Genomic DNA, 27,611 nt, shown 5'->3' on the forward strand with positions numbered 1-27,611 from the left:
TCCTCGAAGTCATCTAATCATGTCACCCTTCACCGTGCCACCCGGCGACCAGAGCGTCCAGGTTCGAATCATCGATTCGACTACTAGGATTGGCAAATTACCACTGGCGTTTCTCATGGAACCTCCGATGGAGGGGATGCATTATATGCATCCACTTCCGGCCTGGTCGTTCCTGATCGAGCATCCTTCCGGTCAAAAGATTCTCTATGATCTTGGAGTTCCGAAAGATTTGAACTCGTTTGCGCCGGTAATTTGTAAACATCTCGAGACGCAGGGATGGGAAGTTGATGTCAAGGAAGAAGTGATCGATACTCTCGATAAAAATGGTATCGCGGCGAATGAGATTTCCGCTATCATCTGGAGGTAAGTACCTTATTCGTTGATTGATAAGTATACAAACATCGTAACGTGCTGACGGTTTCGCGGGAAGTCACTGGCACTGGGATCATATCGGTGACCCATCGCGGTTTCCTTCCTCTACCGATCTCATCGTCGGCCCTGGTTTCAAGGCTGCTTTCCTTCCCGGTTATCCAGCGAATCCAGGTGCTCCTGTACGTGAAAGTGACTTTGCGTAAGTCTTCGATTGGCGTTGTCATTTATTAGTTGGTATATAATTGAACTTGCCCCATCCGCTAACCTTCATCCCACGAAAGTGGACGAAATCTACGGGAATTAGACTTCTCTGACTCTGTCCAAGTTGGCCAGTTCCGAGCTGTGGATTTCTTCGGTGATGGTTCATTTTATATCATAGACAGTCCGGGTCACGCAGTCGGTCACCTTGGTGCATTGGCACGTACCACGACTAATCCCGATACATTCATCTTCATGGGAGGTGACCTCTGCCACCACAGTGGGGAAATCAGGCCATCCAAGTATCTCCCCATTCCTCGTGATATTCACCCAAGCTTCCCTACTCCCAGCTCACTTCCATGTCCCGGGCACCTGGTATACGAGGAGTTGCTAGTCCGACGGACTGGATCGGTGGACAAGCCATTCTTTCGACCAGCCATGGGACCAGATATTGAACAGACAATAGACACAATCGATAAAGCACAGGTGGCCGATGCAGATAGCAATATCTGGTTTATTTATGCTCATGATCGCAGCCTGTTGAAATGTGTGGATCTGTTTCCCTTGCCGGCTAATAATTGGAAGGAAAAGAATTGGCGGGAGAAAACACTGTGGACTTTCCTTGAAGAGTTTGGAACGGCGATCAAGCAGATTTGAATGACATGAAATTGAGCATGTTGATACTCGCATGTAACTACATCCTATTAGATCGGTGTCTCATGCCAGGAGACTAGAATCAACGTCCCCTTTAATCTTAATTTACGCTTTGCTGACCTGTCGTCACGGACAATCTTGTTCAAAACTGTTTCTAATAATACAAGCCTCTAGTTATAACCACGTGCATATCTCCACAACAGATGGCGTAGTATATATTTCTGCGGAGCGCCCAAGCCGCAAACTATTTCGGGCCACGGAGTAGACTCGTGGTGATTATGCAGGAGCAAGAGCCACCGGCGCTAGATCCATAAGCTTCATTAGCAAGCAACAAACCTGACGCAAGCCAACGTCACCAGTAAGGCGCCTCGACTAAGCCTGTCGAATCTTTTACTCCGTAGGGCTCGGACGACCTGCATAACCACCCCTCCCCTCAACCCCACAAGCTCGTGCTAGCTTACGGATACTAGCCGCCCCGCTGAGTTGGAGCCTTCAGCATGCAGGGGCTCTCGTAAAAAGCCTCGTGATGACTGCCCTTATGACTAGTTGCATCATTTCCGACCGGGGTCGACCCCTGGGCGCTTCCATTAAGGGGCTCATGACCCAGCTTTTCATGCAAAATTAGCAATGTCATCTGCATATTTTTGGTTTGCAGCGTTATCAGCTCGGCCCCAAATTGGAGGTCAAGGTCCATGCCGCTGGTTTTTATTTACTGTATATTTTCAACTGTTTCCCTGTCTGCACGATTATAGCGTTCCCATATCAAAAACTCGATGAGATAGGGCAGGTGCACAGATTTCCGTGGAAATTATATTCTAGTTACCCAGGAGGGAGCGCAAACTTGGACAAAATGTGTTTCTTCAAACTCAATAGAACAATGTGATTCCTATGAAATGTAACGCACTCAAATGATATCTCGCTATAGGCCAAAAACTTCCCGCCGGTTCTGATCAATTGGACTTATTCCGCTTCTGTATGCGCCTGCTTCTACGTCTCCCAGTATCTTGAGTCCCTTGATCAGGAAGAACCGATTTGTTGGTTAAATTATCCACTGCGGGCCTGGACCTTGATATCTCCGGCTTGAGAGTTGCGGAAACCTTTCGTCTTGCTTTCTTCGGGCCAACACGAGCGGCCGCCCGTTTCCTCTTAGTAGTTCTTTGGCCACTGTTTGAAGCGGGACCATCTACTTCAGCGGGGCCATCTGCTTGGGCGGGACCATCTGCTTGGGCGGGACCATCTGCTTGAGCGGGGCCATCTGCTTGATCGGGACCATCTGCTTGGGTGGGACCATCTGCTTGGGTAGAGAAAAGCCCATCAAAAAGCGGAGGTCTAGGTTGTTGATTGAAGGTAACATGCTCGCTAGGCACTGTCGGGCTCGGACTCAAATCGCGGTCGTTATCGGGTATCTGCAAAGGGATTTCATGCTTCCAAACCATCCCAGGCAATATGCCCCATTTGTCGTTCCAAATGCCTCTTTTGATCCAGATACTTTTCACATGCTCGTAAGCTTCGGTGTTGATGTTTGTCAAGGCAGAGACAGAAGGGCTATCTGGGGAGTCGGAGGCATTTTGAACTCGTTCGCGCTCCTTCGATATTTGATAGATGAATTGATGAAATGGGCGTGATGGCTCGTCCCCGGGCTTCTGTTTGGCTTTCCGCTCACCGCTGTGGGGTATCCTTTTGTCCCAGAATCCGGCCTTCGTCGGTTCCTCTCCCCTCGACCGAGAGAGTCGATCGAGATCGATTTTGGGCGCAGGAGTAACCTCGGGCAATTCTTCATGCCTCCACATCCACCATGGCTGAGGTACGTGCTCCCATTCTTCGTTCCAGATTCCTTGTTTCATCCAGTTCTTCTTGACTGTCTCATGGGCGAGATTGTTCATATTTGTCCCGTCGGGGACATCCAATGTTCGGTTCTCGATTCCCTCGATTATGCGAGCTTCCAGTTCGTAGACCTGGGCGTCAAATTGCCTATTGGCTCGTGAAGCATCTTGGGCCTTCATCACTTGCCATTTCTCGCGATCACGGCGTTCTAGCCTCTCGCGTTTATACATCGTTGAGGGGCTATCGGGGCTTAGGGATGCTGTTGAATTGTGCGAATGGTGGGAAATGTATGAAACGTCTCTGTCGAAACGTGATCGCTCAATATCAAGTCGCCTCGGGTTTTTAACAAGGTTTTCGAGCGCGGTGTGGATAGTAGTTAGACCGGATCTAATGCTAGTATCGGCCATACTGAGGGGATTGGTAGAATAAAATAGAAAAGGGAGTGAGAGGGAAATAGGAGATGGGGGGGATGTGACAGAATCTAGTGTGACGTGAGCGCTAAGCTGCAGTAACTAGCGCGGGAATCGACCTCGCTCTATATTCACTGAACAATCATATCCAATCATTTACCGCCCAACATTCGACGCCTTTTTACTATTTTCGTACAGTATCAGTCTACTTTTATTCGCTGAAACGATCACTGAAACGAACAGCCCCCAATATTACCAGGGTATAGCGGTTGGGCACACTTTTGTACTCGATGCCAAATAATACATAATGTCTTCCATCCTCCTTCCGAGTGTCTCTTCTCCGTTTGATAGTTGTCCCCTGTTTGACCTTGCTTCCTTGCTTCAATATGTCGTCATTCCCACACCCTCATCGCCTTGCTCTCTTCTCCCTCCGGCCTCTGAACGAACGAGCCAAGAATGTCGCCAGCCATCCTGGGAACAAACACCTAACGTCGAAGTTGAACGATGGTACAATTGTCCTTGATATTGGCTTCCATATTCGGTCACGGTCCCGTCACACAATTGCAACACTAGGACGTGGTGGAGATGCGGACCTCTTTATCGAGGGCTTCAACATTTCCAAGATCCAGTGCTCTTTTGAAATCGAGCCGAACACCAATGTCATCATGCTCTACGACAGGTCTCATGGCCAGACAACTCAAGTTTTTGGTCACAATGCTACGCCATTTGAGCATGGGCGCGTTCGTCAGGTAGTCGTTCAGAAGAATCTGAACGATGTTCTGGGGATGGGCGGCAAAATGCAAGATGTCTTTAGATTCCAGTTGCTTTGGCATGAAAATACTTGTCTAACGACGGAGAGAATAAAAGAACTAGAGTCCATCCTAGATGACCATGTGGAAAACCCGCGCCTGGCTCGGACAGTTGATGATTTGGAAACGGTTTTACCGTCTCAGATGCAGACCAGAATCCACACCGCCGGCCCTCTACAGCTGAAGATGCGATACACGAAGATTGACCGACTAGGATCTGGACAGTTCGGAGTTGTATATAAGGCTATCGATGTCGACACGGGTAAGCTTCTTGCTGTTAAGATACTTCAACAGCCCGAGCAAGCTTTGGATGAGGAGTGGAGAAAGTCATTGTATTATGCATTGAAGCGCGAGGTCGAGGCATTGTCCCAAATTAGCCACGTTAGTAAGCCTTCCATTCTCAGACACTGAAACTGAACTGACGCTGCCCTAGCCACATGTCGTCGATTTTATCACCTCGCAAGGCTGGGACGGACCGGCGGCGGAGATATTCATGGGTCTCAAGGACGGTGCACTTAGCTCCTTGGTTCTCAAGGGTGACTTTATGTCCGTACACGACCTCGCCAAATGCGTCTGCCACCAGATGCTTCAGGCGCTAGATTGTCTAGCCGTCAATGGAGTTGTTCACCGAGATGTGAAACCCGAAAACATTCTTTACACTGCACTACCGAATGCGCAATATCGATTCTATCTTGGTGATTTCGGTCTATGCAACCGCACTGTTAGTGCTCATAGCTCTGTTGGGACCCCATTATACACGGCTCCCGAGGTCTGTCAAAGTGGAGCCCAGACACACAAAATGGATGTCTGGTCCCTTTTTGTAACAATCGCATGGATACTAGACTTCGATGGATTTCGCCAGAACTTACAGCATATATCCCTTTGGCAGGCCCAACAAGCTCTCCTAGCCATAACATCAAAGATTGGAGATATTCAAGAGATGGCGAGAGTCGATCCGGGCGAGCGTGCCTCCGCGGCACAGATGCTGGTCAAGCGCTTTGGTGGAGAAGGCCTTTCAACTCAACTCAATCAAATTCCACCACTCAGTCCAACAAAACCGGTACCCAAACCTGAGGCTGAGTTAAATGTCAAAAAATATGGACCAGCCCACAGTTCACGAAAGGTTCCAAAACAACCCACAAATCTGACCCGCGCCCGTCAGCCTAGTAATCCGCAGGCTCGAGTATTGAGGCCAAGAACCATAGATCGCCTTTTGACGAAGAAGCATGAGCTTCTCTCCCATGTTGTTGAATCCCCTGGGTTTCGTGTGCGGCGGCCATATAAACATTAGAGTATGCGGCGAAGCCGGGGGAGCCTAGGGTTGTCGGTCCACTTAACTATCAGAATGCTTCTTCTTTATTTCTTCGATACTTTCTTGCGGATACTCAGTTCGCGTTTTGCCGCTTCATCTGCTCATTATAATTACTTATGCAATGCACTTTGTTTCTTCTTAAATTTACCACTTTCCTTCTATCGTAGTCCTCCATACAAAGTAAAATATATGCTACCCGACTTTCCCCGATTTGACCTCAGGCACAGATATTAGGTATGCACTTCGCCGCAGAACTCAGCGCGTTAGCAACAACCGTCAGCGAAAAACACCCAACCGTAACTGCTACGCGAACTGGCAGTAGCAGATGAACTAGCCAAATTGATCCGCGGGATAGATTCTACATGGCCAGAAATATACTCGAAATCTGGCCGTCTACAGGAGCAACTACAAAAGAAATAAATGTTGACGCATAGCTTCGATTGTTGAAGTACTACACCGTCGCAATCGGCCCATGGAGGCCCACACACCAGAATAAGGTATCAAGAATAAAATCCATCACGCAGTGTTGAATGCAAGACCATCCCAGGTCATCCCACGCCAAAACAAAAACATTAGAAACACACCAACCCCGGTGTAGGCCACTTTTTATGCCGTTGAAGGACAACCACTTTTGAGTTCTAAGTTGATGGAGAACTCATATGCCAATCATAACATCGTCGAATCATGTTGAAAGTCTATTTCCCAAGAGTATCATCGAACGCAGTTGAAAATGTAAAGAAATTAGTAACGGTAGATCTCGGGCTTGTAGGGGCCGTTGACGTCCAAGCTGAGGTAGTCGGCCTGGACGGGGGTCAGCTCAGTGAGCTTGGCGTTAACGTGCTCCAAGTGGCAGCGAGCGACCTGCTCGTCGAGCTGCTTGGGCAGAACGTAGACACCGACGGGCTTGCGGCCACTGGCACCGAACTCGATGTACTTCTTGCCGAAGGCGGTATCCTCGGCCTTGAAGAGGGCAATCTGGGCCAAGACCTGGTTGGAGAAAGAGCAGGACATGACGAAGGAAGAGTGGCCGGTAGCACAGCCAAGGTTGACAAGACGACCCTCGGCGAGGAGAATGATGTTCTTGCCGTTAAGGTTGTAACGGTCAACCTGGGGCTTAATGTTCTGGACGGACTGAGCGTTGGCCTTCAACCAGGCGACGTCAATCTCGATATCGAAGTGACCAATGTCTAGATGATAGTTAGTAACGCTCATACCAACATTTTGGCTCAGAACAACTTACTGCAGACAATGGCGTCGTTGCGCATGGCCTCGAAGTGACGGCCAACAAGGATATCACGGCAACCAGTGGTGGTGACAAAGATCTGACCAACAGGGGCAGCAGCCTCCATGGTGTTAACCTCGTAACCCTGGACGGCAGCCTGGAGGGCGTTGATGGGGTCGACCTCAGTGACAATGACACGGGCACCCATGGAGTGGAGAGCCTGGGCACAACCCTTGCCGACATCACCGTAACCGGCAACGACAGCGATCTTACCAGCGATCATGACATCGGTAGCACGCTTGATACCATCAATGAGGGACTCACGGCAGCCGTAAAGGTTGTCGAACTTGGACTTGGTGACACAGTCGTTCACGTTGATGGCGGGAACCTTGAGTGTGTTGTCCTTGAGCATCTTGTACAGGTGGTGGACACCGGTGGTGGTCTCCTCGGAGACACCGAAGCAGTCCTCGAGCATCTCGGGGTACTTAGTGTGGACGAGGGAGGTGAGATCACCACCGTCATCGAGGATGAGGTTGAGCTTCTTGCCATCCTTGAAGGCCTGGAGCTGCTGGTCCAAGCACCACTGGTACTCCTCCTCGGTCTCACCCTTCCAGGCGAAGCTGTAAAAAAATAATCAGACAATAGTCCACAAAAGGCGCAGGAGGATTTGTGAAAGAATGTAAACTTACACAGGGACACCACCGGCAGCAATGGCGGCAGCGGCGTGATCCTGGGTGGAGAAGATGTTGCAAGAAGTCCAGGTGACCTCAGCACCGAGGTGAGTGAGGGTCTCAATGAGGACGGCGGTCTGAATGGCTAAAGGAGCGGTCAGCGCAGGCCTTGCTTTTTATGATAGATCAGATCAACATACTCATGTGAAGACAACCGGCGATACGGGCACCCTTGAGGGGCTGGTCGGCACCGTACTTCTCACGGATGGCCATGAGACCGGGCATCTCAATCTCGGAGAGCTCGATCTCGCGGCGACCGAACGCGGCGAGGGACTAGGAAATGGTCAATGATTGAAGGAGGAAAAAGTTAATTGAGAGACATACGAGGTCAGCGACCTTGAACTTCTGTGCGGGAGCAGCCATTATGTGATATATGTATTCAAAAACTGCTGATTGTTAGTGAGAAGATCGGAATTGCAGGCGTAGGAATTGACTGACCAAAGGGTGTATGAATGAGAAAGGAAGAGGAAAGAGGGAAAAGGAGAATAGAGGGGAAGGAAAACTCTCTAAGAGATCCACCAAGGTCCCGGAACGTGGCAAGTACTCACTACTTACTTACGGTATGCTTTAACGTGTATAGCTAGGTACCAGATACTTCTCAACTTTCTTTCTATCTCCGTAGTGGGCTGACTGATGGCGGGGTGCTGCTTAGTCAGAATCGCAGGCTGGACGTGGCATCTATTAAGGTCACGTGGCGAGATCTTGTAAACAAGCTCTTCTTCTACGGTGGTTAGCTAGTGCATCATGGTGAGGACCACACCTTCTTATATCGCAAACTGCATTCCTGTTTGAATACACCAATTTGAGTCTCAAAACTTCATGCAAAATACATGAACAAATATATCGGCGTATCCTAATTAGGACTAGTGCGATTGAGTTACTTGGGAAACAACTTCCCAAGGTTGGAAAAGGTACCTAAACTGAACACCCCCAAGGTTGCTTCTCATTGTCACATCTATGCTCCCAGTCATTTTTAACATGTCTTAAGGTCCTTCCCGGGTGTAAGCTACGAAGAAATGGTTGGAGGCTCAAATTTAAGTGAGGGCCCTATCGAAGCAATCGGATTCTCGTTTCGTATGTGTCAATTGTTCAACAGTCTTCGCATTTACTCTTATGGCTGCCGATGTCCTCGCAAGGTTTCATACAACATACCTGTTCTATTTCGGGTGGTGGAATCTTCCGTTCTACCTTGTGGGCCATCGTCATCTGTTCCATCTCGGCGCATAGATCCAACAGATGCAATCATGGCATTGCGAATGTATTGCACGGCTCCAATGCCTAATTCCGCTCCACGATCCCCATAGACGTCCTACGAATCGTCAAAGGTCTTATCATCTACTAGACTTGATGGTAGCTGGAGCCCGGAAGACTTCGGGCCAAAGTACGTAGGGTGAGAGTCCCTCTCGCTTAGGAGCGAGCTCGGCGCACTCAATCCAAATGAATCTGATCTTTCTGCCAACGAGGTCAAAGGATCGATTCTTTCATTTCTTGTGGTTCTCGGGGTGTCTTAGGGGCTCTTAGGGCTGAGAGGTGGAGGACACTGGTTGGTAGTGACTGCGAACTATAGCTAGTGGTCTAGTAACTACTAATAACTACTAATCGAATTAGGTAGACAGCAGCAAATATTGCACAGGTTCATTCACTACTAGAAATTTGCATTACTGACAGACATATCCTTTTATCATGTACAGGATATGCTAAGTGATATGCTAAGTGTTGAAAGGACTGTGGAGTTGGCGTAACATAACCCTCACCATATCCATCGTGTTTCTCGTGTCCATAGAACGCTGCAAAAACAAGCAAATTGCAAGAATCATAAGAATTCGTCAACGGAACCGAAAAGCAAAAAGCGAAAGCGAAAGCGAAAGCGAAATCGAAATCGAAATCGAATAAACATGGTCTCGTAAGTCATGAAAAGCGCGAAAATCAGATGGCTCGCACGTAAAACAATCTAGTAAGATATCTGCGGTGCCTCATGAACGCGGTAAGGATTTCCATCACGGTAAAGAGGGGTATGGTCGTTCCGGGAATCGGCCGTCGAAGGGGCATATTCGATCTCATCAGGCCAGCGATGATGGCGAGAGGGTGGGCCCTGGCTGTGAGCGCGGCGACGCTCCCGCTTAATCGCACGTTCGGCGCATTCCTCCTGGAAATGGGTGTTTTCTTTGCGCTTTTCCATGAGTTCCTTCCATTCACCATAGGCACCCTTGATACCCAGTGCAGCGAGACCAATACTCAGGGCGTCCTTGGCGTTAGCGGTCATGCGGCGTTTGCGGGCCTCCTCGGGCGTGATCTCTCCCTCCTGTAACTGCTTCAGTCGCTCCTTCCTTTTCTCAATGCTAGTGTAGACACTGTGCGCAGCGTGGATGGTGGCCACACTGGCCAGGCCTCCCGTCACCAACATATCCCGCTTCAGCTTCTTCCGTTGCTTCTTCTCATCAGAACTGTCACCTAGGTCAGAATCACTCTCGGAGCTGGAGCTATTGCCGCGGTCCTTAGAACCGGCACCGCGCGAAGCACTGGTGCGTGCACATGGGGGTGGATTTCTTCCGTCCGATGAACGGTACCGACCTACATCTCTCGAGCCTTTGCCCCGTCTCGAGTCCCTGTTGTAATAATCGCTTTCCGCATCTGAATCCGAATAATCGTCGTCCCGATGTCCCCGGCGATGACGCCGCTCTCGGTCGTCCCGATGCTCCCGACGATGCTCCCGATGCTCTTTACGATCGTCTCCGCTATCGCGGCGACGTTCTTCTTGCTCTCCGCCGAGTCCCAGGGCCGCCATGCCCTGACCGATGTAGTCCGAAACACTCTTGCTGCGCTTGTGGGAACCACGGTCGTCCTCATCACTGCCACGAGAATCACTACGGCCGCGATGCCGAGAACGTGATTTCGAGTGTGATTTTGAGTATCGATCATAGATTTCCTTTCCGGCAGCAGCAAGGGCTCCAGTGGCAGCGAGGTTCTTGAGACCACCACCTGAAGAGTGATCCCGACCACGAGATCGTGAGCGCGACCGTGAACCGCCACCGACAAAGTGACTGGCAGCCAGACCTGCAAGCGTGGACTCGAGAACATGACGTGTTCCATGCTTGCTGGGGTCTCTGTCGACAAGGCCGTCGGTTCCAGCAGCAGCCACAGCGGCAGTGAGGACGCGCTTTCCTTTCGCACCGGCCCATTCGCCAGGCTCTTTGCGTTGTTTGAAAGCCTCAACTGCACCAGCTGTCAAAGCGGCGCGAGCAGCCTGAGCGATGCGCTGCGTGCTTTTATCGCGTTTGCTGCTGCCGCCACGATGGCGACTGCGTGAATCTGACGGTGACCTTGAGTACGATCGATGGTGATGGCGGGACTGGGAACGGCTGCGACCACGGTCGCCGCGGCTGGAAGAAGCAGCGGCACCCCCGAGGCCTATGGCACCCAGGGCTTGATCGCTGAACGACTTGCGACGTCTGTTGCGGGGTGGAGAGCGACTTGGCGAAGAAGAATCAGAATCATATCTGGAGCGACGGGAGCCTGAGATATATTAGAATTGATCTCAACGAAATCTGCTCTATATTACTCACGTTCATCCTCGTAGTGTCTTGGGCGACGAGGACCAGAGCTTCGGTAGGGAGCATCGTAAGCGCCGACTGAGGAGGCACGGCGCACATTTTCGTAGACAGGTCGTCTCGACCGCCGAGAGTCATAAGACCGCTCGTAGGTATAGTCCGAGCCTGGCGGATAGTCGCGCTGTATCTCCTCGACCGAGTCGTTGCTGGCACGAGGCACATATGAGTCTCGCTCGTGTCTTCTATAATGGCCGCGAGGTTCATCATATGGATCGGCGTAACTGGTGGGGCGTGCGTAGCGGTCGCGATAACGGTCCTCGTAGTACGCCATGGTTGAGGCGAAAGTGAGGACACAAATTGAAAGATAAAGTCGATATTTGTGAACTACTACCGTCCACGGGGAAAATAGGTGGGATGGAAAAAGAAGTTCGTGAGGGGAGATGTATAGCGGGGCTGGGGTGGCGTGACGATGTGGGTTCAGATGGGCGAGCGAAGTATCGTATCTGGGGCTAAGAGACTTGGCAGTGGCTGAGAGAGATAGCCCTGGAGTATTCTAGAGGTGATACTTGGATGAAAAGTACAAAGTTCAAGGGACAATTCTTTTTAAAACGGTATATATAGCAAAATCAGGATTGCGCCAATGACGTACAAAGGAACAGCGAAGCATTCTTCAAAGCGGATATAACGCCATCCAATATCGAATGAGCATCTGGACTGGCGTTGTGTATCAGAGATCAGATAGGACTCCGACGTCATCCTGCGTCCCAGGACGGTCTAGCCCTATATAATATACACAAAGGCAGACAATTGGATAATGCTTAACTGCTTAATCTACTTTCAAAGAGATGTACACCCTTGGAAGTATACAGTACATCTGAGATGCAATATCAAATATCGGAGATTAAGATTTATGGAACGTAAACAATGGTTCCACGGGTCGCCTTCGGGGGTCCCAGCCGCTTACGATCTGGCCAACACGACGCCCTGGATCTCGTTGGGTGCAGAACTGGTTGCACAACATTTCTCATGGGAATCCCTGAAGGGAAGCTGGACAGTATTTGGCTCTCTAACACATCGCCGCCCACAATTTCAACCATCACACATAACACGAGAATCAGCACATGGTACATGAGGGATATAAAACAGGGAAATAATAACACATAGTAACACGTATGATAGACCTAGACGTCACAATGATATGAAACGCGCAGTCATGCAGAATCGCTGAATATGAAATACAAAAACACAAAAGCACATCCGAGAGCCCAAAATTGACCAAAAGAAAAGACTAAATAGACATGATCGAATCACACCGCACAGCAGTGGCCAGGCACAAAAGACCCAACAGAAGGAGAAAGTCGTATACTAAACAGCAAATAGAATGGACGGTCGGCGAAAACCGACCTGCTTTCTTAGGGCGCCTGGGGACCAGGCACTGGGACAGACCCTGGGACCGGCCGTGCACCTGCCTCGATAGGTTGACTGACATTGCGCTGGTGCGAGACGGAGGCGTATACCGCGTCAGGACGAGCCATCGCCCACCGAGCATCAGGCTCCGACTCGGAAATAGAGCGCATCTCGTCCGAGTGCGAGCGATGGGTCCGGATGTGCTGTTTCATGTTGTCTTTCCTCGTAAAGGCTTTGTTGCAGATCGGACAGTGCACGCTCTTTTCGCCGGTGTGCTTTTTGCCGTGGCGCGCAGCATGGCCCGAAGTCGTAAATGTGGAAGAGCACCCATGGCTCGCGGCATAGGGGCACGGGTACTTGTTCTTTCGCCCCGTGCCGCGCGTCGCTCCGGTCTGAGAAGCCGTTTCGGATGTGGTTGAACGAGTCTCGGGTGATGTTCGGGGAGCTGCTGGCCCGCGAGCTGGGAATCGGTATGGTTCCCGTCGCGGATCCTGCCGGGCATACGGGTGGTAAGATGATGGTTGACTGGTGAGATAGTCGTAAGCTGAGCCATCGGACGACCCGGGCGAAGCGGGCTGGGCGACGTCCGTCACCGCGTCTGAATGATGCCTGCTCCCTCGTGGTGATGTTGCTGGAGATTGGGATGAAGCTGCAGGGCGGGTATACTGTGGGTCGCTGATAGGAGAGGGTGGTCGCTCTGAATGTGGATATTGTGATGATGATATGTGAGTCCGACTAAGTCGGGGCGCGGAACGGACCGCAAAAGATGGGTTATCATCATTATTCAGAATGGACACAATACTCGTCCTACAAGTGGACATCTCCTCAATGCCAATGCCCCGATATGCGGTCACCGAGGCTGGGAAATTATACTAGAGACAAAATGAAGTTAGTTTAGACTGTTGGCAACCGGCTCAGCCGGGCTCTGGGAACTCGCAAGAACTCGAGAGATCGCCGGTCTGAGACAAGGGGAGAAAGGGAAGAGGGTGTAGAAGAAGAGAAAGAATATCTCTCTCATTTCTTGCCCCCCCGGAGGACCCGACAAACGCACCAGCGGCTCTCGAAATATGTTTGTCCTCTGTGTCGTGTAACACGTCGACAACATTAGACCTTAAATGGGCACTCGCCTGCAGACCTGAACGGAGGCTTGAGCTTGTGCCGGGCTCCGTGTCTTTTGGAGGCACGGGTGACGAGAAAGTATCTCAAAGGTTGTTGAATGCCGGAGATATGACGACTTGGCAGCGATAGTGCAAGGTGAAATGCGATAGACGTCTTTCCCTCGCTGTAGAACTTGTTCAAAGGCTCTGGTCCTCTTTTTTCGCCTTTTCTTCCTAGGATTTCCTTTTTTTCCTTTCTAATTTCTGCAATTGTATGTGGGGAACACAATCCTCAACGGCAGTTGCAAACCGGCCTGGGGATGTTGCAGAAAAGTCGAAGTTCAACGCCGGTTGTCTAACCCAAGTCACAGTTCTTCCAGATGTTAGGCCGTCTGGGAATAAGTAGAAACGAAATGCGCTCTGCGCGTGCCCGTGATAGAGGTAGTGGAAATGAGTAGTCGGATACGAGATAAGAGGGGATTGAAATGATGAGAAGTCGAAACGAGATAAGAGTTCAAATAGGAATATAGATCGAGTAGAGAGAGGAAAAAAGTGAAGAGCAGCCAACCATGGCCATCGGTAACTAATTATACTAAAAAATGAGCGAAAGAAGCCAAGCTCCAGGGTCTGTCGAGGCTCCCCAGAGAGGATACACTTACGGAGCACGCTATTTAGTTCGGTGGAGCCCTTCAAAAAGAAAAAAGAATTAATAGCGATAATATAAAATGCTAAAAACAAATATCTACAATACAACAACAATACAGACCAAGACCCCTAATCCACACCCTTGTACCCGTTTTCTTCTCCGTTTCTTCCGGCCCGCCCGCTAACTACTCCAGTGAGGTCTGTGACATTTTTCCATTTTTATCTGATTCTTGGACTTGCGTTGCTTTTTTTCCCTTACGTCTAAATATAATACTGTATGTGCAGTTGGGAGTGTTAACTCCGACTGGCTTATCATGCGGACTAGGGCTTCGGCTGGGCCAAGCGAAAACAGGGAGAGATCCACCATATCGGCAGAACCGCGGGCAATCATGAGACCATTGGACCCTGAGCAGGTTAATGACTATCTTTGCGGATTTATGGATTTAGTTTTATTCTTGGCTTGAGGGAGATAAATCAGAAACGGACAAGCTTTTAGCCCTGTCTATACGTATTCGTCCTCCGCGCTATAGCTCTTAGACTACATTTCTCTCTGGGGAAAGGCTCAGAACATACGTAAGTGATGATGTTAGTACCTTGGCCTGTTTGGGAACTCACCTCCGGCTTGGGATTCCATAGCGGGTATTAGGTTCAATTGGGGAAATCCTGCGTTGATTGGTGGCTTTAGGTTCTTACTTTTCCCAAAATTATATCTTTGTTTTATTCCGTTTTCCTTCTTTTGCTATTACTGCAGGGCGATCTCGCCTTACGGTAAAAGTAAAAAAAAAAGTAAAAAAGATAAGGCATAAAAGGTCTAGCCCTGAGATCTCCAACGCTTCCAAGGTTCAGGTTTCAACGCTTTGATAATCCATTAATCATAACGTGGCTCCCTTGCTTGTCGGACTTTCGCTTTCTTGAAAGAGTACTTTGCACCGAGATTTCTTCTTTTTCCCCGAGATAACCCCTCGTAAAAAGTTACGTGGACGATGGAGGTATACACGAGGATTGCCTCCACATGAGTAAAGATACCCTAGTGAACTATTCAACCGAACCTAGATCTTCTGTCACGTCTGCTTTGAACATTCCAAATGATTTACATGGGAGCCCAGGGGGTGAAAGGGACTGGCCCGTGCAACTATTCGTATTCGTGTTCATCCGCCCCGCTCCGAGAATCCATTCGCGGGGACTCTCTCCAGGGCTGACTTTCCCTCTACGTTGTAGCACACGTACTCCGTAAGTCGGTATATAATGAAACAGACTGCTTTCAGAGGTTAAAGGGGAGTGACATGTTTAGCAGAGATAGAGCGACAGATCTGATATTGTAATGGCATTATCAACCGTGTACCGAGAATACTCTATGTCATATCAATTCCATTTCCATTCATTTCCCTCGTTTCTCCCGCAAATACCTCGTGGCAACGCCGATCAAGCCAAGCTTCAATCTTCCGATCTACTGGAACTAGCGTCAGAATTATGTTGTCCAAAATTCGTGGCTGGAGGACGCGGACCGTTTTGGGGCTTTCTCAGCCGAGAGGTGATTTGCCTATACTCGATCTCGGACGGGGCCATACGTATGCAGCCTACGTATATCCACGGTAGACGTATATCCGGTAGTTCGGGATGTCTAGTGCAGCAAATGCGCTTCCGTGCTTGTTTCGACTAAGGATTTAGTGTTCGGATTTAGTGTTCGAGACACTTCTCACTCGCCGAGCTTACGCCACAGGCTTGATTCGTCAGGGCCCTTGTACTCGTCTTGTTTCGAGGTGCCTGGAAAGACCCTGTTTTTTATTTTCCCTTGTTTGACTAGGATGCAGGGCCTCGTGGCCCGCTTACTACGATGAGACTAGTCTGGCGTGGACCAGTAGCATAGCGGGTGCTATCATCACCGTTCCCGCTTAGCGGCATGGGATACCCTAATTGTGCTAACTACAACCGCCACTTTTTTTGGCCCACGCGGCCTTTTTATATGCTTACGTGTTTCAACCCTTAACCCTTGAGCTAGTTAGTTAGGGCGTACGGAGTACGGTGTGCGAAGTATAGAGGCGCAGAAAATTTCACTTGAACCCCGACACCGGAGATTTTATATCCGAATGTCCGACCAAAAAGAATTTGATCTCCACTCGGTTTCCACCATCTTTCCCATCTTCGAATCAGAAGGGCATTTTCAGCTGCCGCCCGTCCAATTTGCTGCCTGATGTCCAGATTACAGTCGGTAAGCATGTGTAAGCATATGTAAGCCAGGTAATGTTCACAAGTCACCGGCATTTATGCTTAACTCCATAGAGACGATCCGGCAGATGCCTTCCCGGCCATCTCCCAGCGTGGAGCCTTTCGCTTCCACACTCGTGTTCGGATGCTTTCGCGCTATTGATCTTGTGGTCTATTTCGAGGATCTGGAGCCACTTCTGGGTAATTATGGACCTGTGCTGAGTCATTTATCTAGGATTCTAGTTCCTGGGCATGCTCAACATATGAACAGGTTCCTGGACCCCTGCTTACAAAGCGGAGGAAAATCGCCCGGGCTATCATCCGTATGTGACTGTGGGTATGGACTTGCCATACATAACTCAGGGCTAACTACGGAGTTCCATTCTCCAAAATGGATCAACCGGTCCCTTGCAATGGTCTGAGCGCCCACGTATGATAACCCCAGGTATCGCAGTTTAGGCTACTGTCAAACCTGGGAAATCCATTGAATATTCACTTTGCCTCGGGGAGCTCTGTTCTTGCCCGTCCCAGTAAGGAGACACACATTCTAATTCCTAACATATGTTTTGTCGTATTCCGAGACATTTGATAATTACATCTCAAGTCAACCAAACTGTATATCGAACGACTCATCAGATCTCGCGTAGTATCCGTCATCTCTCAACAATTCCCTCCTATTCCCCAGTTATCTAAGTTTATGTGCCCACCTTGAATTCGCGCACCCAATTGTATTTAGTGGATTGTTGTAATTGACATTCGTACTAGTAAACAGGAAAACACAATAACTAGCCCACCTTCTCAAAATAAACATGCTATCAATATCCGGCCACGCGGAATAGGCATAATCATAACCTCCATTATCATGCGCCACCTTGCCAATAAATAAGGGTTCGGCCGGATCTGGTCATTGGAGGTGGAGCCGAGGACGTATAAAAATGGATGACGAGAGCGTACAACGTACTCTAATCTAAGTGCACGCGGTGATATGTGGCTGAGAGAGGCGCAGTTCATACCTGACGCGAACACCTGGGTAATCCACGACAACGACTTTAGTACAGCGATGCAGAGAGATCCGGTCTTGATAAGATTGATTTACCTTGATTTTTTGCTTGTTTTCCGTCCCTTATTGGCTGCCAAGCAGCCATTGAGCCTTAGCGTCTCTACGTATGGTGTACTATGAATGAAGCTGCGTCAGCAGAAACGTCATTTTGGTGGGCTATCTATGCTCCATACTGGTGTCGCGCGCATCAAGGGAAATTACTTCGAACAGAGGTTAGCCCCTGCATATTTGGGTGGGGAGATATGGCGGCTACCTAGAGATGGTGGTGGGAGTCTCGGGGAGTTTTCGGGGATTCGCCGAGCGGAGAGGGACGAATACGGAATGGGGGTCGTATTGCGTGGAAGAGGGGTTATATTGTTGGTTATCTTAATTATAGATGTTCGTGGAATTCCTAACACCGTTCTTTCTATGATGTTAGACGTTGGTTCTACACCTAATATTATGATTGCTGGACTATTGACTGTCAGTGTGCCGGTATCGATACAACCACGGGTCTCTTGCGAACACCCCTTAAACTGAAACGTAGATGAGACAGCTAGGCTTGGAAAGCTAATAAGGTGAGACATCTGGTTACAAGCTAACGGCTTCGGTGCAGTCTAAGGAATACCATGCCCCGCGAGATTGACTCTTGTTTCATCATTCCCACTTCCCCTCTGATCTTGATGTGGTTAACCAGCAGAATACAATCGAGTTGAGTTCTTCAAACGCAGGTAATAGGTATAGCCCTCAAATAATTTGGACACACATTAAGTAATAGAACCATGCTGACATTCATTTATCAATCTCAGACTGAACAGACAAGTTTCTACGTCCAGTCCCTCCTCTCCAAATCATGCAGTACCTTGATCGTAACTCTTCATAACCACCTACCTATGTTCTGGACGCTATACCATGCAATCAGCCAAAGCTAATCGTCTAGCCTGCCTTTCCCTCTATTTCTCCTCTTCGTCCTTTATCCCATACCCGAGAAGGAAGCAAGTCCACCCTTCTCTCCAAGGCCGAGACCCGCACGCATGTCATCCGACCTCGAAATGAAAGCGAAGCCGTTCGGTGCGACACACGGGCACCAGCACCCGGGTCCTGCGTGTGACGAGTGGCCACGCAACGTACAGCAAACACAATGCGGGGTTTGTCAAGAGACAGGACTTTGTGTGATGTGACATATCCTGAGGCTCGAGGGCCAAAAAGGGTCATGCGAAGGTCCGGCAGAATGGAATCGCGCATCTAGACTACTGGATGGCTTTCTTCTGGTGGAAGGGGAACAGGAAGGCTTGCATCGCTCTCGGAGTAGCAATCGGCATCGCGGGAGAGACAGATTCCGCTAGACCTGCGAATGCCGACGGCGACCAATTCTTCTATGCCAGAGCTCGAGGCGTTTGGAACTCTGTCTTGCTTGGCTTGGATTCCTCGCGGACCAGTCTTTTGCTCGCGGACCAGTCTTTTGCTCGCGGACCAGTCTTTTGCTCGCGGACCAGTCTTTTGCGTCGCGTTGTCAAGTGCTGCGTGGCATGATACAATGAAGAAGATAGGAAATGCGATGCAAGGCAATGAATTCAAAGTCAGGACAAGTACGGAGTGCAAAAAGGGAAAGGTAACCCTTGACTTTGGCGTTATTAGCACCACACTCTAAGCAACCGAGTTATAGAACCCGGTTGTTCCTTCCAAGGTTGGCAACTATTTGGCTTTATCAGGAAAGTACAAGGTTAGGGCTGAACTTTACAAAAAAGGAAAGCGCGTTTCACATCGTTTCTCTACCTATACCTACACATGGATAACAGGGACCAGGGGTTGCTCGATTAACGAGGCACCTTGGGCTGTTTCCATCTTCTGTCCTCCATACCAATTACAATTCCTCATCTGTCATACCTTCACTATCATGAAACTCGTCAAACCACCCGATTGGTTCTAGTTCTATCACATATATAACATATGCATGGTCCTGAAGAGATAACCCCATAGCATTATCTCCACTATACGAAGCTACAGCCATTATATTTTCCAAGATCCAAAAGTTGACTGAACCCTAGTGGTGTAATTATGACACCACTCGCTAGGGTCCAATTGAGGCTCTGTTCAAGTTTCATGCCTTTACCCACACCATCTGACACAGCTTCCAATAAGTGATTGACCGCCGATAAACAGTACATGAATAATATATTTAGAATATGGTCGACAACATGCCTGGCCGATCTGAGATTCGATTTACCGATTCGATTTCCAGCGCTGTTCATGCAATAGCAAACTAAAAACGGACTCAGACCAGTGGAGTCAATTTCAGGGAAGCTTTCGGCCGGCTATCCAGAGTTGGAAAATTCGCCGATGAAGGATGGGGGCGGAAATGTTTTCCCTTGCTCCTCAGCCTATGAGTCGAGTTCTTGGTTTCTTCATTCACCATCGACACTGTCCGAGAATCATTGAAATTCAGCCGCAATCAGATTTCCTTGTTCTACTCTCGGCATCCAAACACCTGGAAGTCTCTGATCAACAAAATGAATCGCATCGCTTTCAGAACCCATGTTGTGGGTAGCGATTGCGGAGATAATGCGGAGCACTAGGGGCTCCATTCGAGGGTGGGTTTGCAAGTCTTAGGGTCGAGGCTATTTGTAGCGAATCGGGCTCTCAACCAGACCGCATCGGGTCATCCTCACAGGGCATACAAATTCCACGGACCTAGACAGCTTAAAAGCGCTAGGATTCATCGTCTCATTGGCCTATGCAGCGACGCGCTTGTTAATCTTACTTTTGTGGAAGACCTGGTCCAACAGTCTTCAAACGAGACATTAAGAACGGGGCTGCTTACTATCCTCGTTCCGAACTCTCCCGCCGTTTCACTGTGATTCGCTCCGTCTAGGCTGTGCAGGGGACTGTATCGGCCCATATATAGGCGCTGTATAGTAAGTACAATATATAGTGCGGTTAACAGGCGCATCGCAACAATCTCTTGAATAGCCTCATGTCAGAGTCTAGAATCGTCTAAAAATAACCAAGTACCCTGATAAACAAGATCTCAGTACGCTTCTCGCTTAAAATGCAATTAAGCCCCCAAATAAGCAAAAGCGCAGACCGACATGCCAAGCAGCTAACCAGTTTACGATAGGGCTAGGAAGAACAGTACACTGCCCAAGTGGACCCCTCTATTTCAGCCCCATGACCCCTTTTCCCTATTTTTATCTGTAGGATGTTCTTGCTTTAAGACGGTTGTCGTTCTTTTTTGTTTTCCGTGTCTGTACGGAGTGCAAGTTCCACGATGGCTTCGTCGTGGGAGTCGCAACACTCGCTGCTATCCGAAGATTCGATCGACGCTCGACCCCAGCGTTCTTGGAATCCACTCAACAACCGCCGCACTGACTCGGAGTATCGCTACCATCCGCCCTCAGAAACCACATGGTCTGAAGAAGTCCTGCACGAGATTGGGCTAGGCATCTCGTCCGCCGACGCCATTCCAATAGAACTTCCGGGAGACAATCGCCATTCAACCGATAGCGCTGCGACTACAACTCCATATACCTACAAGATCCCGCAATTTTCCCAGACTCCGACTCCGCAGACTCCACATGCCCACTCCCACGTGCGGTGCCCTAATCGAGGAACGGTCCTCCAAAAACGGCTCTCCTGGGTCCCATTGACAGTCTTGGTTCTCGCTGTCTATGCCACCGTCTTTTCAGGTATCTTTCTCGGCATTGCGCTGCGTAAGCCCCGATGGCGCAATGTGTCCGGCGATGGACCAGTGGCTCCATCTACAGCAACCTTGTTGAGCTCGGCTTTTGCAAAGACGATCGAATTGTCTTATGTTACGATTTGCGTCGCTTTCCTAGGCCAGGTGCTTAGTCGGAGGGCTTTGATGAGGGATTCTCGAGGAATCAGTATCTCGGATATGAATATGAGGGCCTGGATTATGCAACCCGGATCTATGATTGTGCATTGGGAGGCGCTGCGATATTCGGCGCTCACTTTCCTTGGGGCGATTGCACTGGTTTCGACGTTCGTGGCGATGCTATATACCACCGCGGCGCAAGCTTTGGGTAAATTATTCCTCTTCCACAACTTATGTCAAAGACTAATCAACGACAGTTGCTCCAAAGCTCACTCTTGGTCCTATCGAGCCAAGGTTACTCGAGGGCAAGGTAACCTCCAGCTTCGCGAACCCAAAATACATCGCATCGGACTGCGCGACACCCGTGACCAACGAAATGGACCCGGAGTATCGCAACACAACCTGCATTCAGATTGAACATGTCGGCCACGCATATCACAACTACCAGCAATGGATAACCCAATGGAGCGAGGTAGTAAGCAGCCACAATGATACCTCAAACCAACTGCGAAAGCGCCCACAGCCGACAGGCTCACTATGGGACAACACCACAATAACAGGCAGCTGGATTGATATCCAAGATATGTCCGCTCTGTCCAAGAAACACGGCCGAATGGTCAACAACATAACAATGGCAATGCCGCATGGCGGCATCCCCGCCGCAGCAATGAACTCCAAAAACAAACTCAAACAACCCACAGACACCTCCGGTGAAGGCAAATACAACATCGAAGCCTCCGTCCCCTCGCCAGCCATTAATGTCCTCTGCACAGGAATGACGAAAGACGAGCTCAAACCCCTAGTCTACTCCACCTGGCCCGGCGGTCACAAATTCAACATGACGACGTGGAGTACCTCACCCCCAGACGACATCCCTCGAGCCCCATCCTGGCTGAACCGCACAGTCGTCGACTCGCTCTTCCAATTCGGCCCGAAATACGGCCAAGTCCCACCCGTCTTCGGCAAATACCCACTCCCATACAACACGATCCTCAACACAACAGGACCCTGGCCCGCAAACGCCATCTACCTCCTCGGCGCGACGCCGCCATCCAACGACAGCCACATGCCCGAGTACGTGATGTGCTCTATGCGCGGGAAGCAAACCGGCGTGTGCTCGACCAAGTACTCCGCCGACACAAGCGGCGCCTTCCTCGGCACAAACTGCGAGAGCGCCTCCAACGACCTCCAATACGACCGCCGCCAAGACGTGTTCTACGAGGGCGAGTGGAACCCAGACTGGAAGAACATCGCAGCGGAGTGGGCGAGCGCGCTCAGTCTGAATTCGGGTATTTCAGACGGCGCGGCCAGCAACGCCAGACTGCTGATGCAGATGATGCCACAATATAACAAGAAAGAAGGGACTTTCGCGCTGGACCCGACTCTGCCGTCTATCGGCGAGGGGCTGGCGGTCATGGCCGGGAGCACGCTTATTCTCAGCTCGCAGAACGCGCCGTTCGTGCCGTTTTGGAATTACAGCATTGAGAATAATAATGTGCTTCCCGAGCCTGTTTACCAGGTCTTTAATGCTTCCATCCAGGCGTTTGGGTATGCTTCCGGTCCCACGGAGAAGTGGCAGGGGATTTTCTACGTGATTCTTGTGTTTGCGTTCCTGACCAGCGCCATCTGTCTTGGGTTTATGATTTTCGAGGCGCGCGGGCGGCAGGTGACTGATTTCACGGAGCCGCAGAATCTGTTCGCGCTTGCGGTGAATAGTCCGCAGACGACGCAGTTGAAGGGTGCTTGTGGGTGTGGGCCTTATGGGGACCAGTTGAAGGAGAGGTGGTTTATTGGGATGGAGGAGGATGATGAGCATTATTATATTCGAAGTAAGGCGGAGGAGAAGATTCCGTTCGTGCATAAGTCGATGGACTCGACGCATTTGGAGCCGATGGAGATTGATGATGGGGGTGGGAGGATGCTCAGCCCTATGGTCAATGAGTTTAGGAAGGTCTCGAAGCGCCATTCGTTTTTGGCGAGGCTCTATTGAAGAGATTCCTAGTACATCTCCATTTGGCGGTTGGATGCTTATGATCCATCACTGATTTACGATAATGGTTGAATGTAAGGAGTAATGCATATGACGACAGGGCATTTCAATAGCATGGCTGGAGCATGCGCTTGATTTCAATAAGTGATTAACACTAAGATCGAGATATGTACAAAATAACATGAACACAACACCCATACAAGAACTAGACCGGCACAGTACCGGCATAGCCCTCGAAGTCAAAAAAAAAAAAACCGGTTCAACAGGTGTGGCACAACGCTCGGGAATCGCTCATACACACAAACAAAAAACGAGGAAGATGCTGGATACAGATAAAAATGCAGCATGTCAAATGCAAGGACAAAAAACAATGGGCTTTTTCAAGACACCAGTAGCCACGTAGACGCCATGAAAGGAATGAATGAGGGAGATAAAGAGATTCGCCAAATGACCTAGCGAGGTGAGGTATTTTCTGAGGAAAGAGAGTGAGAGTATGGGAGAGTTGGGCTCCAAATAGACTCTGAGTCGGAATAGGCGACCGTGTATTCAACGATCAGCCTTGAGATTGAGCCAGCTCATATCTGAATTGGTATTGTTCTTCGGCCCTTCCATCGGAAGTTCATCGATATCGTGTGGTATGATGACGCTGGATCGTCGTGCATTGGACTGCCTTGCCTTTTCCGCGACGCTGGCATTCGATGATTCCCAGGGCAAATCTTGCGTGCTCGATTGGTAGAAGCTGGTAGTGTAGTTGCTGCTTGTGGGACGTCCAAGCCAGCTGTTCTGGCCCGCACCTTGCCACTTTGGATCATCGCGGTCGTCGTGGTCGTCGTCCGAGGTGACACTGATTGAATCTGCGCTGGAGATGCGTGCCGATTGGCTCTCGGGAATCACCAGGCTTCGACTGCCCGTCTCAGATGGGCCATTTTCCGTGGTCGGACTGCCGCTGAAAACCTGGCCGAGGGGCTTGGGCTCGTCGAGGAAGCCAAAATTCAATGGTGTCAACGTGGTCATCGGCCAGGCGCTTCCGCGGTAATCGGACTTGGTGTATCCGGAGCTGATAGTCGAGCGGTTGGATTGGTAGTTGGTGGCACCGCCGTCCTCGAAATACTTCCCCCACCCTTCATCAGTCAATCGGTCAGCGGCTTGGTTTCCACGCCCGGTGTCATCGCCGACGTTGCCGTCGTCGGTGTATATGGTTGGTGGGCCCATAGCACCGCTGGAGGGAATTGTAGAGAGTGGACTGCTGGTCTTGGGCTGAGGAGACAATCCATAGCCCGTATTCGTCGGTGGCTTGAGGGATTTCTCTCCGTAGTTGCCGGACATGATAGCCAATGAGTCGACCGAAGCAGCGGCTAGTGGGACAGGAGATCTTGCCATGGGGTAAGCGCCTTCGGTCAGGGGTTCTATGCCTTGATCCTGGAAGCTTAGGCGATCTTTATTATCGCCACCACCACCGCGGCCGCGACCGGGTTGGGCAAGCTGCTTGTCTTTCTTGCGTCGCAGTATGAAAAGAATCATAAGCAGTATCAAACCAAATCCTAGGATACTCCCAAGAGTTGCGCCAAGAATCACCTTGTCATGTTCAGTCAGGGTGCCACTTACAGCCGCAGCTGATGTTGATGAGGCGGGCGTAGTTGAGGTCGCGGTTGCTGTGGATGACGAAGTTGATATCGAAGTAGACGTGGTGGATGGTTTGAGGACATCTTGATCTCCTGTTCCATAAAACAGCTCGGTAGAGTTGACCCATGCGTTCGAAGTCTGGTTGAAGATTGCCAATGATTCATTACTTTTGCCGCTGGCGAGAACGACAAGGCCATTACTACCCTGGGCGAGCGTATAATCAGACCAGGATACTGTCGGGGCGAATGTGCTGTTATAAGGATCGGTGAGACCCCTCTTTTCCGATGATCCGATGACTGTAACCGGGTTCTGCGCCTTTCCCTTCGAGCTGAGAAGGTAGCTAGTGGCACTATTTGGGGAAGCAACCATCTTGAACTCCTCGAGGACCTTGGTCCCGGAGTCGGAAGCGAGCGCGCATAGCGATGAGGATGCGATTGGATTGGGGAGAGTCGTATTGGAGATGGCCCAGCCTTGCTTATCTGCAGCCTCGTAGATGAAGATACTAGGATTGGTGGCAGAGCCTCCAACCAAGGCTACCTCTGAAGAACTCCAAGGCAAAATGATGGGCTCATATAATGCCGGCGTGCCTTGGTCGACCGTGGAACTCACCTCAAAGGTAGACGAGTTTGTTGAAATGAGGTATGTCGACTGAGAAACCTGGGTGCTACCGTCTGTGTTTCCTGCGTAAACCAGTATTTGCGAGGTCGAGGATATGTATCCAACGCCATGTCCAATCCGATCTTTCATCTCCGTTGATGGTAATGTCTCCCACTTTCCTGTACTGAACAAGAAGCGTTGGAGGCCGCTACTGCCGGAGGAGCCGGTCCCGCCGACCAGGTAAAATGCTTTCTTGTCTTCGTCATTTTCGATGTTGTCAATTCCACCCTGGACGCAGGCAGGGCCAGTAACCATATGCTCCGGTGACGGGAGCTTTTTCCATCCCTTATTCTTTTCGAGGGGTATTTTTGCAAAGCCAGTCGGCGAATAGACGTAGAAAGTATTGTTGTGGATAGTGGAGCAATCGCCCTGGATCTTGATTAGGGGTTCGGGTCCAGTCATGCTGAATGGTCCAAATTTGATTGTTCAAAGTCGCAACAGATTCTGGACCAGTAATGAAGGTAGGTGGCCAGCCAGAAAAGGACTTGAACTACCCAAATTAGAGAAGTAAAAGGTGACTACCAGAGCACTATCTCATCTCGACCGCCGAGGCAAGTGAGTGAACAAAGGCAACAGACCACACTCGATTTGAGCTAGTTGACGCGACAACAGGCAACGTGAACACAGGTTTCTCGGCTGTTTTCCGCGCGGTTAACTGCGCTTTCAAGTTCTCCGGATGAACCTCAGGTGGATCGCGTATCGGATGACGCGGCGACTCGGGATGGCACAATCAGGGTAGTGGTTCAGGTTGTCAACAATGAGAATCACAACACCAACGCGTCGGTCAAAGAGAACATCGAGTAATCACAAAAGTCTGTGGGGCTGGGCGATCTAGTCGAAAGGTAGAAAACGAAGGAAGGGCCAACAAAACCCGATTAAGCGAATGAGGGGTGGTTGGCAAAAAAGAACGAATGCTAGAATATCAAGGTGCGCAGCACGAGGGTAAACTCAGAGAAGGGGAGGTAAAAGGAGAGGCAGAACAGAGACAGAAACCACACGATCTAAGTGAAACAGGGAGGAGGGCCCCTCAACCCCCTAACGGAGGAGGTTAGCAGACGGGTTAGGGGGGGTTAGCGAACAACGCCATCCCTTAAGGGGAATAATATCGTCATTTTCAATTCGTCAGGTAACTTTCCCGTTAATTTGGTTTTTTTCACTTTAATTGGGTCTGATACTCATTCTTATTACTTTATTCGCTCTGATTGGTTCGTTTCGCCCTCATTGCTCCTCTTCTATATTGATCAGGGGGGTTCCCGACAAAGTGGGACACCTCTCGTTGTACCTGGACCCCCGTTTTACAGCTTGGCTTTGACTTCCTAGATTTCCAATTCTTCTAGGGCGAATCTCGGGATATACAACAGCAAGGGAGACTGCGGATGTAACACATAGCAATATTCTGCACATAATAACAGAATCGAAATAAAATAAATCAGTTAAAACAAAACAAAACAAAATAAAAATAAACAACCGCTCTTCTGAACCTTGGTATTCCCTCAAGAGACCGTGGTTCCTGTCCGTTGGATCCATGGAAATTTCAAAACTGTGGCGCCTTGGCGTCCCACCTCCAAGGTTCTTCCTCTATAATTCCACTTTCCTATACAATGCTGTACAAAGTATAGGACACTCTAAGCCTCAATATCAAATGTTGCCTCAAGGTATCCATTCCACATCTGACTCAGGGATTATCAAAATCAGCGATGCCCTGTTTTGTAAACCGGAAGAGCTCTAGGATTTCTAATTTCACTCACAAGTGTACAGCATATAGACCAATTTTCAATTCATACGATTAACGAATATTAACTCATCCTCATGTCCCTAGAATCTCGGCTTTCTGCAATCATTCCACGCCCCTTTTGTACCCAAGTCCAAAGATCAACTATTACGCACGAGCATGTGCTAATTGTGCCGTAGAAATTCTTCCTGCCAATTTCGTAAATGTGATCGACAGGCTGATCAGAAATATGGCACCCCACTATTTAAAAGAGGGTGCTAGTTAGGGTCTAGGCCTAACGTTGACATCGATCCGAGCGAGC

At 49.8% G+C, this 27,611-nt stretch overlaps 8 protein-coding genes across 8 annotated transcripts; 3 read left to right on the forward strand and 5 right to left on the reverse strand.

Moving 5' to 3' along the window:
- Positions 1–19: 19 nt before the first annotated feature.
- Positions 20–1,227, forward strand: LCP9604111_4858 (MBL fold metallo-hydrolase; the record flags this gene model as incomplete). The annotated part of the gene is made up of 3 exons (XM_039072603.1): positions 20–363; positions 431–571; positions 654–1,227. The coding sequence occupies 3 exons, from the start codon at positions 20–22 to the stop codon at positions 1,225–1,227; spliced, it is 1,059 nt and encodes a 352-aa protein (XP_038929348.1).
- Positions 1,228–2,174: 947 nt separating this feature from the next.
- On the reverse strand, positions 2,175–3,278 carry LCP9604111_4859 (uncharacterized protein; the record flags this gene model as incomplete). Its single annotated transcript, XM_039072604.1, has 1 exon — positions 2,175–3,278. One exon carries the CDS (start codon positions 3,276–3,278, stop codon positions 2,175–2,177), a length of 1,104 nt encoding a protein of 367 aa, XP_038929349.1.
- Positions 3,279–3,844: 566 nt separating this feature from the next.
- On the forward strand, positions 3,845–5,558 carry LCP9604111_4860 (uncharacterized protein; the record flags this gene model as incomplete). Its single annotated transcript, XM_039072606.1, has 2 exons — positions 3,845–4,648; positions 4,701–5,558. The coding sequence occupies 2 exons, from the start codon at positions 3,845–3,847 to the stop codon at positions 5,556–5,558; spliced, it is 1,662 nt and encodes a 553-aa protein (XP_038929350.1).
- Positions 5,559–6,320: 762 nt separating this feature from the next.
- On the reverse strand, positions 6,321–8,503 carry LCP9604111_4861 (adenosylhomocysteinase; the record flags this gene model as incomplete). Its single annotated transcript, XM_039072607.1, has 8 exons — positions 6,321–6,766; positions 6,820–7,421; positions 7,491–7,617; positions 7,673–7,805; positions 7,857–7,918; positions 7,971–8,038; positions 8,088–8,210; positions 8,448–8,503. 8 exons carry the CDS (start codon positions 8,501–8,503, stop codon positions 6,321–6,323), a joined length of 1,617 nt encoding a protein of 538 aa, XP_038929351.1.
- A 980-nt stretch (positions 8,504–9,483) lies between these two features.
- Positions 9,484–11,411, reverse strand: LCP9604111_4862 (uncharacterized protein; the record flags this gene model as incomplete). Its single annotated transcript, XM_039072608.1, has 2 exons — positions 9,484–11,045; positions 11,096–11,411. 2 exons carry the CDS (start codon positions 11,409–11,411, stop codon positions 9,484–9,486), a joined length of 1,878 nt encoding a protein of 625 aa, XP_038929352.1.
- Positions 11,412–12,492: 1,081 nt separating this feature from the next.
- LCP9604111_4863 (C2H2-type zinc finger protein) lies at positions 12,493–13,592 on the reverse strand (the record flags this gene model as incomplete). The annotated part of the gene is made up of 2 exons (XM_039072609.1): positions 12,493–13,359; positions 13,539–13,592. 2 exons carry the CDS (start codon positions 13,590–13,592, stop codon positions 12,493–12,495), a joined length of 921 nt encoding a protein of 306 aa, XP_038929353.1.
- A 7,149-nt stretch (positions 13,593–20,741) lies between these two features.
- LCP9604111_4864 (uncharacterized protein) lies at positions 20,742–23,298 on the forward strand (the record flags this gene model as incomplete). Its single annotated transcript, XM_039072610.1, has 2 exons — positions 20,742–21,516; positions 21,566–23,298. The coding sequence occupies 2 exons, from the start codon at positions 20,742–20,744 to the stop codon at positions 23,296–23,298; spliced, it is 2,508 nt and encodes an 835-aa protein (XP_038929354.1).
- Positions 23,299–23,844: 546 nt separating this feature from the next.
- On the reverse strand, positions 23,845–25,980 carry LCP9604111_4865 (uncharacterized protein; the record flags this gene model as incomplete). The annotated part of the gene is made up of 1 exon (XM_039072611.1): positions 23,845–25,980. The coding sequence occupies one exon, from the start codon at positions 25,978–25,980 to the stop codon at positions 23,845–23,847; it is 2,136 nt and encodes a 711-aa protein (XP_038929355.1).
- Between the last annotated feature and the right edge of the window lie 1,631 nt (positions 25,981–27,611).

This window comes from Penicillium roqueforti (genome assembly GCF_015533775.1).
Source record: "Penicillium roqueforti strain LCP96 04111 chromosome Unknown scaffold_10, whole genome shotgun sequence".
In the NCBI taxonomy this organism is placed as follows: domain Eukaryota; kingdom Fungi; phylum Ascomycota; class Eurotiomycetes; order Eurotiales; family Aspergillaceae; genus Penicillium; species Penicillium roqueforti.